This window comes from Nematolebias whitei, chromosome 8 (assembly GCF_014905685.2).
Source record: "Nematolebias whitei isolate Nwh7 chromosome 8, NemWhi1, whole genome shotgun sequence".
NCBI lineage: Eukaryota > Metazoa > Chordata > Actinopteri > Cyprinodontiformes > Rivulidae > Nematolebias > Nematolebias whitei.
In genome coordinates, this window is record NC_056505.1 from 50,394,213 (window position 1) to 50,407,668 (window position 13,456).

At 48.0% G+C, this 13,456-nt stretch overlaps 1 protein-coding gene across 1 annotated transcript in view; it reads left to right on the forward strand.

Moving 5' to 3' along the window:
• Window positions 1-13,456, forward strand: part of arid3c (AT rich interactive domain 3C (BRIGHT-like)) — a 184,978-nt gene that overhangs the window by 1,236 nt on the left and 170,286 nt on the right. The window contains exon 2 of the mRNA XM_037680773.1: window positions 9,598-9,670. Coding sequence (XP_037536701.1) covers window positions 9,598-9,670 — 73 coding nt within the window. The remainder of the gene's footprint in view (window positions 1-9,597; window positions 9,671-13,456) is intronic.

Genomic DNA, 13,456 nt, shown 5'->3' on the forward strand with positions numbered 1-13,456 from the left:
GTAGTGCACCTCTTTCAGTGGGTGTAGTGCACCTCTTTCAGTGGGTGTAGTGCACATCTTTCAGTGGGTGGGGTGCACATCTTTCAGTGGGTGTAGTGCACCTCTTTCAGTGGGTGTAGTGCACCTCTTTCAGTGGGTGTAGTGCACATCTTTCAGTGGGTGGGGTGCACCTCTTTCAGTGGGTGGGGTGCACCTCTTTCAGTGGGTGGGGTGCACATCTTTCAGTGGGTGGGGTGCACATCTTTCAGTGGGTGGGGTGCACCTCTTTCAGTGGGTGTAGTGCACATCTTTCAGTGGGTGGGGTGCACATCTTTCAGTGGGTGGGGTGCACCTCTTTCAGTGGGTGTAGTGCACCTCTTTCAGTGGGTGGGGGGTATTTGTTGTTATTGTTAGCAAACGTGCGCACAGGAGGGAAGGGGGAAGTAGTAGGCTACATTTGGCAAGCAAGTGGACTTAAAAACGTAAAGAAATGCAGAAATTATTGAATGTTTGGGCTTTTTTAAACCAGTTTATTTCATATTCAACCTTTATTCAATATAATAACAACTATTCAATATACTTTATTCAATATTGGATATACATTAAAACTATTGTGTAAATGCACTAATTGTTGTAGTTCTGCCATTGGCCAACTGACCTTTGTACACTTGTGCCACTTCACTCACTATTCTTGGTTCTTCTCAGGTGGAGGTGATTTGTCACTGACTTGTTTCCCCGCTCTGTGGGTGGGATGCAACTGGTTATTGTGTTCAAACCACTCCAGCTGCTGTGGTCCTTAATTGCCCTATAGTCTGACTTCAAATTCTTTAGCTTATCCCGGCACTGCTTATAAATCTGGGTGTAGCTATGCTGCACCATCATCTCTGATATCTCCCTGCAATGCGCTTGTTTCTTGTCCATCAACACGATGAGGAAATGGAGGTTCAGATGTAGTTTGCAGTGTTGCTGGGTGGCTCATCCAGTGACATAGCTCTGCTGCCAGTCAACAGCTGCTGTCTGCTTATGTCAAAATCGTCACCTCAGAGCAGTCCGCTTGAAGCCACAGACAAGATGGTCCCATCAGTCGGGCTGGGTGGGGGTGGGTGCCGGCAGTGAGCAGACCCTTAACTGGTGCAGGGTGGTACGGAACTGATGAGAGTTGAGACAGAGTCATAATGCACGTGAATTCAGGCACCATGCCCCCAAGTAGTTTCATAGCTATGTCTTTTACACCTGCTTTCTTATTTACTGTTTTATACAAACTGTATTTTTCACACTATAAGGCTCACTTAAAATCCTTTAATTTTCTCAAGCATCAACAGTGAGCTTTATAATCCAGTGCACCAATGTATTAATCCTGACTGTGCTTCCTGACCGCAAACCAATTTTATGTGGTACATCTGAAAAATGTTGAGAGTTATTGAGAACGAGTTGAATAAAGTTTGACTTATCTGACTGTTTTCTTTTTTTGCTTAATGCACCTTAAGTATGAAAACAGACCCGCTCAGTGATATTGCACCTTATAATTCAGAGAGCCTTATAGTCTGACAAAACATAATAAAAATATTTGTAAATTATTTTTATTGTTTTATGTTGTGAGCATGATATGTAATGTTGGGTGTCTGAATGGCTGCAGAGCAGCTGAAACAGAGATAGATATGTACACTATTTATCCATCCATTATCTTTTACCCACTTCTTCTCCTTCGGGTCATGGGGTCACTAGTGCCCATATCCAGCAATCACTGTGCGAGAGGCGAGGGACACCCTGGACAGTTCTGCAGCCCACCACAGGGACACATAGAGACAAACAACCATTCACTCTCTCACTCACACCTAGGAACAATTTAGAGTTACCAATCAGCCTAACATATATGTTCTATTTCATATAGGCTTTGCCCTTTAAGAGCTGTCGCTTAGTGGGTTTATCCCGTCATGCAAAGCATCGCACTGAAAAATTTGGTCCACGCCCACCTGCTGTGTGGGCCCCACCCGGTCCGTATAAATTACGTTAAGAGCGGGTAATCGGCTCCCATTTTTCTTCAGCAAGCTAATAGCACGGTCAGAAGAATGAAGAAGGGAAGTTGCCTAGCTTGACCAGCTCAACCTTTGTTAAGACTGCCTGTGGCCCCGCCACGTCAACGTCCTGCCACCCCGGTCAGTTCTCCTCCCCGAGGAGAAGCAGACGAGCAGTCTTGTTTCAATGTAAGCGCCGAGGAATATTTCTCAGTGGCGGGTCGCTACTCGCTGGACGACGCCATCTTGTAATTTTCCTTTTTTTGCCGACTCTCGGAGCGAATCGGATGGCTTCTCCGGGACAGGCGACGTCAGCAGCAGCCCCCCGCTGCTCACTCCCTCCTGGAGAGCGTAGTGTTGGAACGAGGGGGGCTGAGTGAATGCTCACCCCTCCCCGGACCTTTTTCGCATCGGCGACCACACCGCTTCCAGCCGTCGGTGCCCTCCTCTGGAGCTGCCCGGCATAATCCAGGACGCGGCTGACATGAAGGGACCTTTTCCGTCCCTCTCCTTCCCCCGTCCAGATCGTATGATCTAGCTGGAAGATTTCTGGGCTCTACCCCGGCTCGCCGTCCTGATCCCATCTGGCCTAATTTTCCCAGCAGTGACGTCCTACTGGAACGAGGCCGCAGCCAGTCCTGGTAGACTGAGGGCGCCGGTTCCCACATCCGTGCCCATCACTAGAGTGGAGGGGTTTCACCGAGCGGAAATTCCCTAGGTGCCCCCCTGGCACGCGTCTCACCGCAGCGGTGTCAAACGCGCGCTCCCGCGGCACCTGCAACCTTCACTCAAACAGCGTGGCGTTGTTGAAGGCGCGCACACCGCTTCCAAGCGCTCGCCGGCTCGCATCAGCACACCTCTCCTCAACACATGCCGGTCCACATCAACATGAATGTGAACCCGCAGCCTGAGTGTGGCACAGAGGCGCGCTCAGAGCCCTTTTGAGGAAGCCTTGCCTTGGGTCACGCAGAACACACTTCCGCGGCGCATGACGGCGGTCGGGGCGGTAGACTGGCTGATGTCCGTAAGAAACATGACGCACCACCTAAACGCACGCCCACTCCACGAACGTCGCGCGGAGTGGCTGCGAACATGCTCGCCAGACAGATGGATGGCCAAGCTGATAAGCAGGGGTTACACGCTACAATTCGCAGCTCGACCTCATCTGTTCGGAGGAGCTTTAGAGATGGTCCTATCATCACCAGACCAGGTCTCATCCCTAAATGCAGAAGTCCAGGAACTTCTGGTAAAATAGGTAATTTCCAGAGTTCCCGACAGAGAGTAAAACACAAGTTATTTTACTCACGTTACTTCCTGGTTCCAAAACGGACCGGAGGAACGAGACCGATTTTGGACCTGTCAGTTTTCAACAAGGCGATCGTGGACAGACCGTTTCACATGTTGACAACCAGACAACTGTTGGACAACATCCAGAGAAACGACTGGTTTAGTTCCATCGATCTGAAAGACGCCTACTTCCCTCGCGCCTCGTACGTTCTCAAAGTGTGTGGAGACAGTCCTGCAACTGTTACACAGAGTAGGGATGAGAGTTTTGTTTTACCTAGATGATCTGTTACTGCTGTCACGCTCCAGACGGGAAGCAGCGGTGCAAGCTCAGGTGTTGACGTCACACCTGCTAAATCTGGGCTTTGCCATAAATTGGAAAAAAGCTCGATTCTCCCGGCCCAGATGATTGTTTATCTGTGAGTGGAGCTAAACTCGACCACCATGAGGGCTCGTTTATCACAGACGAGAATCAATACTCCAAGAGTCTAGCTCCGCCACGTAAGACCGGGCAGAGTGGTAACAGCCATTTCTGTCATGAAGCTGTTAGGAACGATTTTGTCAGCTCACACAGTGGTCCCGCTGGGTTTACTCCACATGCAACGCCTCCAGAGATGGTTTGCTCGTCTGCGCGTGGATCCGGTAAAGCAAAAGAGACGGATGATCACTGTTCCTCCCTCTGTGAGAACAGATCGCCGACACTGGGAAAAAACCCCTGGTTCTGTCAGAGGGAGTCCCTGTCAGCAGACCTATGTCACACGTGTCAGTCTTCACAGACGCATCGTTGTCAGGCTGGGGGGGGGGGGGGGGGGGCATGCCTATCTTGAGCTGTAGGGGTGCTGTGGCCTTCTCACACAACAGCTCATATAAACGTTCTGGAATGTTGCATGGTTCTGAATGTGATTCAACACTTTGCTCCTGTGCTACAGAACCAACACATTTTGATTCACACAGACAACAAGGTTACTGCTGCATACATAAACCGGCAGGGGTGTGTGTGCTCAGCCCAAAAGTTACTCATTGCGAGAAAACTACTGTGTTGGGCACACCAAAATCTGCTCTCCATCAGGGCAGTGTACATCCCCGGTGTTCTGAACAAAGGGGCAGATGTGATGTTCAGGAGTGGTCCGTGTCACGGGGACTGGACCCTCCACCCCGATCTGATGGCCCAGATGTGGCAGAAATTTGGCACAGCGGCTGTGGACCTGTTTGCGACACGAGAAAACGCTCAGTGTCAACTATGGTTTTCACTGAGCCCACGAGACAAACCACCGCTGGGGGTGGACGCGTTTGCTCACAGCCCATGGCCCAAAACGCTTCTTTACGCGTTCCCCCCACCTCCTCTGATATTACAGTTTCTGAACCGAGTTCAGGAGGAGGGATTGACAGCTCTCCTGGTGGCTCCCGAGCGAGTGAACGCACGATGGTTCCTGGTTCAGCACGATTAAAACGTATGCTGCAGCCATCTCTTCTTGTCACGAAGGTTTCGAGGACAGAACAGCTTTTAATTATCCGCTGATGAAGCGTTTTTTTAAAAGGTGTAAAGAGACGCAGGCCTTTTTCACCCCCACTTGCTCCACAGTGGGATTTAACGCTGGTCCTGCAGGCCCTGATCAAAGCTCCATTTGAGCCACTGAATCAGGTTTCAATTAAATTCTTGTCTCTTAAAACAGCCCTGCTGCTGGCTTTAACATCCACTAAGAGGGTGAGTGATTTATCTGCCCTCTCTGTTGCTCTGTCATGTCTCAGAATTCAGGCTGATGGCAGCTCAGCTGATCTAAGACCAAATCCAGCCTTTATGCCTAAAACATCACAAGCTCTTTTAAATCAAGAGTGATATCATTGGAGGGTTTTTTTCCCTCCTCCCAACAAATCAGAATAGGAAACATCTTTCCATCTTCTCTGTCCTGTGCGGGCGTTGACGTGTTGCATAGCGCGCACAGCTGCAATGCATCAAACTCAACATTTGTTTGTGCATTATAGAGATGCATCTGCAGGTCACCCGTTATCCACCCAGCACCTGTCATACTGGCTGTGTGAGGCCATTTCTGAAGCCTACAGAGCATCAGATTTAGAGCCTCCTGTCAACCTCCGGGCGCACTCGACCAGGGGTACTGCATCTTCGACTGGGTGAGAGTGTGAGATGTTGTTATCAGTCACAAGTTGTGACTGTTATTTTGGTTCTATTGTCACTAATCAGTTCATGTCTATTGTTACCAATCAGTTCATTTGATTAATAATCAGTTCACTTGTTATTATTAATCTGTTCATATTGTTCAGCCGTGAATCTGTTGGTTCATGGCCCTTTTTCAGGATCTTCATTTCCCCGTTGAAAGTTTCCGGGGTGTTCATGCACTCAGAATGCATAACTACACAGCATGTGTCTGTGCATGGTACGCATAATTACGCAACGCGCAATTACGCACATGGAGAGCTGAGTGACTAGACGTTTTTTGGGCAAGCTGCCGCTTAGGACGGTGTTCGAATGGACCCAGTGAGGCGAGGACCACATCTGCTTCGCCCTTAACCCACTAAGCGACAGCTCTTAAAGGGCAAGCCTATACGAAATAGAACGTTGGTTACGCACTGTAACCCCAGATTCTATGATTATAGGCATAGCCATTTAAGCGTCGGGCCTCACTGGCTCCTAAATGGCTGAAGAAAAAGCTATTTGGGAGCCGATTACCCGCTCTTAATGTAATTTATACGGACCGGGTGGGGCCCACACAGTAGGTGGGCGTGGACTAAATTTTTCAGTGCGATGCTTTGCATGATGGGATAAACCCACTAAGCGACAGCTCTTAAAGGGCTACGCCTATACTCATACAATCTGGGGTTACAGTACGTAACCAACGTTTTTGATCTGTGGGAAGAAACTGGAGTACCAGAAGAAAACCCACACATGCACAGAGAGAACATGCAAACTCCACCCAAAAGGCCCTGGGCCAGGATTTGAACCAGCGATCTTCTCGCTGAGAGGCAGCAGCTCTACCAAATGAGCCAGTGTGCCGTCTGAACACTATAAGAAGTTTATTTCAACAAACCAACAACTGTTTAGACCACAATGCAATGGTAAGGTGGCAGCCCAGGGAGAGGCTGCCATCTTACTGTGGTGGAGGGGTTTGAGTGTCCCAATGATCCTAGGAGCTATGCTGTGAGGGGCTTCATGCCCCTAGTAGGGTCACCCAAGGCAGACAGGTTCTAGGTGAGGGACCAGACAAAGTGCAGCCCAAAAACACCTATGATGACAAAAATAAATTGACTCAATGTTCCCTCGCCCGGATATGGGTCACCGGGGCCCCACTCTGGAGCCAGCCTTGAGGTGGGGCACGCTGGCGAGTGCCTGGTGGCTGGGCTTTTACCCATGGAGCTTGGCCGGGCACAGCCCGAAGAGGAGACGTGGGTCCCCCTTCCCATGGGCTCACCACATGTGGGAGGGGCCAAAGGGGTCGGGTGCAGTGTGGGATGGGTGGTGGCCGAAGGCAAGAACACTGGCGGTCTGATCCTCGGCTACAGAAGCTGGTTATTGGGACATGGAATGTCACTTCACTGGTGGGGAAGGAGCCTTAGCTGGTGTGTGAGGTTAAGTTCCAGTTAGAAATAGTCAGACTCACCTCTACACATGGCTCTGGAACCAGTTTCCTTGAGAGGGGTTGGACACTCTTCCACTCTAGAGTTGCCCTTGGTATGAGGTGCCAAGCAGGAGTGGACATACTTATTGCCCCCCATCTTGGTGCCTATGTGTTGGGGTTCACCCCGGTGAATGAGAGGGTTGCCTCCTTCGGACTACGTGTGGGGGGACGGGTTCTGACTGTCGTTTGTGCTTATGTATCAAGCGGCAGTTCAGATTATCCACCCTTATTGGAGTCCTTGGAGGGGGTACTGGAAAGTGCACCTCCTGGGGGCTCCCTTGTTCTGCTAGGGGACTTCAATGCTCATGTGGGCAATGACAGTGAGACCTGGAGGGGTGTGGTTGGGAGGAACGCCCCCCCGATCTGAACCCGAGTGGTGTTCTGTTGTTGGACTTCTGTGCTCGTCATGGATTGTCCATAACAAACACCATGTTCAAGCATAAGGGTGTCCATATGTGCTCTTGGCACTAGGACACCTTTGGCCGCAGTTCGATGATTGACTTTGTCGTCGTCTCATCTGATCTGCGGCCACATGTCTTGGACACTCGGGTGAAGAGAGGGGCGGAGCTGTCAACTGACCACTACCTGGTGGTGAGTTGGCTCCGATGGTGGGGGAGGATGCCGGTCAGACCTGGCAGGCCCAAACGTATTGTGAGAGTTTTATGGGAACATCTGGCAGAGTCTCCTGTGAGACGGAGCTTTAACTCTCACCTCCGGGAGAACTTCAAACATGTTCCCAGGGAGGTGGGGGACATTGAGTCTGAGTGGGCCATGTTCCATGCCTCTATTGTCGAGGCAGCTTACCGGAGCTACGGCTGCAAGGTTGTCGGTGCCTGTCACGGCGGCAACCCTCAAACCTGGTGGTGGACACCGGCGGTGAGGGATGCTGTCAGGCTGAAGAAGGAGTCCTATCAGGCCTTTTTGGCCTGTGGGACCCCGGAAGCAGCTGATGGATACCGACAGTCCAAACGACATGCAACTCGGGTGGTCGCTGAGGCAAAAACTCTGGCATGGGAGGAGTTCAAAGGGGCCATGGAGAATGACTTCCGCACGACTTCGAGGCGATTCTGGTCCACCATCCGGCATCTCGGGGGGGAAGTGGTACACCACCAACACTGTTTATAGGGGGGGGGGGGGGGGGGTGCTGCTGACCTCAACTCGGGATGGGGATCAACTACAGGGGGATCACGCTCTTAAGCCTCCCTGGTAAGGTCTATTCGGGGGTTCTGGAGAGGAGGGTCCCTCGGATAGTCGAACCTCAGATTCAGGAGGATCAGTGCGGTTTTCGTCCTGGTCGTGGAACACTGGACCAGCTCTACACTCTCAGCAGGGTCCTGGAGCCTGTGTGGGAGTTTGCCCAACCGGTCTACATGTGCTTTGTGGACTTGGAGAAGAAGTTCTACTGCATCCCTCTGGGAACTCTGTGGGGGGTACTCTGGGAGTATGGGGTACCGGGTACTTTGAGATGGGTTGTTAGGTCCCTGTATGACTGGTGTCAGAGCCTGGTCCGCATTGCCGGCAGTAAGTCGGGCTTGTTCTGGGTGAGGGTTGGACTCCGCCAAGGTTGCCCTTTGTCACCGATTCTGTTCATAACTTTTATGGACAGAATTTCTATGCGCAGCCAAGGTTTTGAGGGGATCTGTTTTGGTGGCCTTAGGATTGCTTCTCTACTTTTTGCAGATGATGTGGTCCTATTGGCTTCATCAGATCGTGATCTACAGCTTTCGCTGGAGCGGTTCGCAGCTGAGTGCAACATGACCGGGATGAAGATCAGTTCCTCCAAATCCGAGGCCATAGTCCTGAGCCGGAAAAGGGTAGAGTGCCCTCTCTGGGTCAGGGAGGAGGTCCTGCCCCAAGTGGAGGAGTTCAAGTATCTTGGGGTCTTGTTCACGAATAAGGGAAAAATGGAGCGTGAGATTGATAGGCGGATATGCGCAGCATATGCAATGAAGCAGGCGCTGTACAAGTCTGTTGTGGTGAAGAGAGAGCTGAGTCAAAAGACGAAGCTCTCAATTTCCCAATCGATCTACGTTCCTACCCTCATTTATGATCATGAGTTTTGGGTTGTGACCAAAAGAACGAGATCTCGGATACAAGCGGTCGAAATGAGTTTTCTCCGCAGGGTGTCTGGGCTCTCCCTTAGAGATTGGGTGAGAACCTCGATCATCTGGGAGGGACTCAGAGTAGAGACGCTGCTTCTCCACGTCGAGAGGAGCCAGTTGAGGTAGCTCGGGCATCTGTTTGAAGTGTTCTGGACACGTCCCACCTGGAGGAGACCCAGAGGAAGACCCAGGACATGCTGGAGGGACTATGTTTCTCGGCTGGCCTGGGAACACCTCGGGATTCCCCCAGAGGAACTGGCCCAAGTGGCTGGGGATAGGGAAGTCTGGGCTTCCGTACTTAAACTGCTACCCCCGCGACCCTGGATAAGCGGAAGAAATGGATGGATGGATGGACAACCTCCTGCAGTTTAAGATTTGGATCAAATTTGTACTAAAAAATTTAAGTTTCCTTATTATTATTATTATTATTATCATCATTATTATTATCATTATTATTATCAATATTATTATAGTATTTTCATGAACTCATCTATACCTGTTTGGATGACTAGTTTTTGTCACCGATTAAAACATTTTTTTTTTGTTGTTGTCAAATTTTGAATTATTATTTTTTTCTGGTTTCAGTTGTACGAACTGGATGATGATGAAAAGCGCAAAGAGTTTCTTGATGACCTTTTTAGTTTCATGCAAAAACGGGGTAAGTCATTTTTCATTTTTATCAGTGGTGCTTTAAAGCTATTCACCTTCCTTCCGTGCATTTGTCGTATTTCCGAAATACTGTACCGCAGTTTTATTTTACACTTCTTGCAAACAACTGTGCTCTTGTCAATCTGTCTTTCCCTAAACATTGTAGAATCTAAAATGACTTTACACTGACTTTTAATGTCGAAAGAGTGGGTTGAATCATGCTGTCCTCCTGCTTCATGCTAGCAGACTCCATTCAAGAGAGCTAGCTTACTAGCTTGCTGTACGGTGGCCTACAAGGCCAAATTCTATGGTGACGGGTGGACACGTAATGTGATATGCAGTAGGAGTGGAAAAAATAAAACAAACACATTTTAACATCAATTTACGGGCTTTTAGATTCGATTCAGAATCGCCAAGAATCTTCTTTAATGGATCGTTTTCTGCACCCGTACTATTTTTGGAGATGCTTTAGCATCGTACTTTCAGATGCTCTCAGCACCCACTGAGAAATAAACTAATTAAATCTAAATTTTATGAGGATATGAAATTCTTAAACCTTAGATTTACTAAAATAGTTTTTAGAACTGGAATAAAAATGTTTTAATTCATTTATTCATTCATTAAAAAAAATGAATGAAAAAAGTGAAGAAAGAAGGAAGAAAATTCTTATAATATCTGCCTCTTATTTAAAAAATAAAAAAATAAAATAACGATGGTACAAACAAACAACAACTTAGAATTGAACAATCTCAAAAGTGAAAACAAAAAAACATCAGGCATCCTTCACTTGGCACCATACTTTCTATACAATTTTAACTTAATCATCTTTTTGAACATGAAAATTGTTTATAAATTTTTATGGTGATATCAAGGCCATTCCACAATCGTATTTCCTGAATTACAGCGCAGCGCTCCTTCAGACTAGTTCTCAATGGAGGTTTTACCAACATTCCCATTCCCTTAAGGTTATAATCAGAACCAGTGCACCTGTGTGGCAAGATGGCGCCAGTGTGTTTGGCGAGTCGTCTACCGCTCTCTATTTTTCTGTTTTTATTGTTGTTTCTGTGCTGTTTTTCTGAGGTGAACTCTCTACTGGTGTATGATTGCCAAACCCTTTTGGGGTTTCGTCTGCCTACTGCAAAAGTTTTATATCGCTGTCATGAAAACACGATTCTTTGCCCCCACTATTGGCCGGAGTTCCATCTTACCTGTGTCAGGCACCACACCCCCCTCACCAGAGAAGGCATCACCAGTGTCGAGGTAAACGGGGCGGGCTCTTGGTGAGGCTGAGGACTGGTGTGGCAAAATCGCTGGGAATCTTCCTCTCCCAGCTTGGATCAGTCCCTGGACTGTATGCTTCTTGGCGCTCTTTGGACTCTGTTGATTCCTGGCTGGTACCTGTTATCGACTCGGATCAACGCTTCTTTCCTCCATGTCTCACTCCTCCACATCTGCGCTGGCAAGGTGCCAACCTCAGAAATCTGCGACACCTTGCACGGATTATCCCTTCTACTGCTTCGCTGGACCCAGTTCCCATCAGGACAGGTCGGGTAAATGCAAGATCTGTTACAAACAAAACTTTTGTTCAAAACTTTTATTCATCCCAGGGTTTGGACTTTGTCTGCGTGACTGAGACTTGGATTTCTCCAGGTGAGTCCAGTGTTTTTTTCTAAACTATTACCCCGAGGTTGCTCATCCTGTTGTGCCAGCCCTCTTCCTCTGTCGACGAGGAAGAGGGCTGGCACAATAGGAGGGGGCGTGCCAAATACACCATCTTAGCACCAGCAGAACTGGTTTGTTCCACTTTGGAGTAAGCTGTTTGGGTGAAGAATCAGTTTTGTGTTGTGTGTTTCTTTGACTGATGAAGCCTTCTGGATGGAAGATGAAACATTTCAGCAAAAAAAGAAACTATCCAGATGACCTGACTGAAAGTTGTTGGATGAGCATGTTTAAGTTGGGCTGCGCTCCTCCGCTTCTGTGTGCCGTCATCTACCGGCCTCCTAAGTATAAGGAGGACTTCATATGGGACTTTTCTCATTTCTTGGGTGATTTTACATCTAAATATGAGCAAGTTTTAATTATTGGAGATTTTAATATTCACGTGTGTTGCACTGGAAAGCTGCTGGTGAAGGATTTTTTACAGTGCCTTGCAAAAGTATTCGGCCCCCTTGAAATTTTCAACCTTTTGCCACATTTCAGGCTTCAAACATAAAGATATAAAATTGTAATTTTTTGTGAAGAATCAACAACAAGTGGGACACAATCGTGAAGTGGAATGAAATTTATTGGATGTGTCAAACTTTTTTAACAAATAAAAAACAAAGTGAGGCGAACTTTGTTTCCATGTTGTAGTTTATATTTGTACCTCTCTTGCACACACACACACACGCACACACACACGCACACACACACACACACAAACAAACTTGACTGCCATGTCAACAACATGGTTCAGTCCTCTTTCTTTCAGCTGAGGCGCCTGTCAAAAATCAAGCCCCTCCTTCCTAGACACCACTTAGAGACAGTAATCCACACTTTTATTACTTCACACCTGGATTATTGTAACTCTCTGTTGATAGGAGTTAGCCAGGCCTCGCTCTCACGGTTACAGCTGGTACAAATTGCTGCTGCGCGATTTTTGACTGGTACAGGTGTGAGCACATCACTCCAGTTCTGATGTCCCTTCACTGGCCTCCTGTCCAGTTTCTAATCCATTTTAAAGTTCTATTGTTTGTTTTTAAGTCTTTGAACGGTCTTAGTCCTTCTTATTTGTCTGAACTGCTTCACCTTTACAGGTCCTTCTCAAAAAATGAGCATATTGTGATAAAGGTCATTATTTTCCATAATGTAATGATAAAAATGAAACTTTCATATATTTCAGATTCATTGCACACCAACTGAAATATTTCAGGTCTTTAATTGTTTTAATACTGATGATTATGGCATACAGCTCATGAAAACCCAAAATGCCTGTCCCAAAAAATTAGCATATTTCATCCCACCAATGAAAGACAAGTGTTTTTAATACAAAAAACACCAACCTTCAAATAATCATGTTCAGTTATGCACTCAATACTTGGTCGGGAATCCTTTTGCATGAATGACTGCTTCAATGCGGCGTGGCATGGAGGCAATCAGCCTGTGGCACTGCTGAGGTGTTATGGAGGCCCAGGATGCTTCGATAGCGGCCTTAAGCTCATCCAGAGTGTTGGGTCTTGCGTCTCTCAGCTTTCTCTTCACAATATCTCACAGGTTCTCTATGGGGTTCAGGTCAGGAGAGTTGGCAGGCCAATTGAGCACAGTAATACCATGGTCAGTAAACCATTTACCAGTGGTTTTGGCACTGTGAGCAGGTGCCAGGTCGTGCTGAAAAATGAAATCTTCATCTCCATAAATCTTTTCAGCAGATGGAAGCATGAAGTGCTCCAAAATCTCCTGATAGCTGCATTGACCCTGTGCTTGATAAAACACAGTGGACCAACACCAGCAGCTGACATGACACCCCAGTGACTGTGGAAACTTGACACTGGACCTCAAGCAATGTGAATTCTGTGTCTCCTCTCTTCCTCCAGACTCTGGGACCTTGATTTCCAAAGGAAATGCAAAATTTACTGTAATCAGAGAACATAACTTTGGACCACTCAGCAGCAGTCCCAGGCGAGATGCTTCTGACGCAGTCTCTTGTTCAAGAGTGGCTTGACCTGGGGAATGCGGCACCTGTAGCCCATTTCCTGCACACGCCTGTGCACGGTGGCTCTGGATGTTTCTACTCCAGACTCAGTCCACTGCTTCCGCA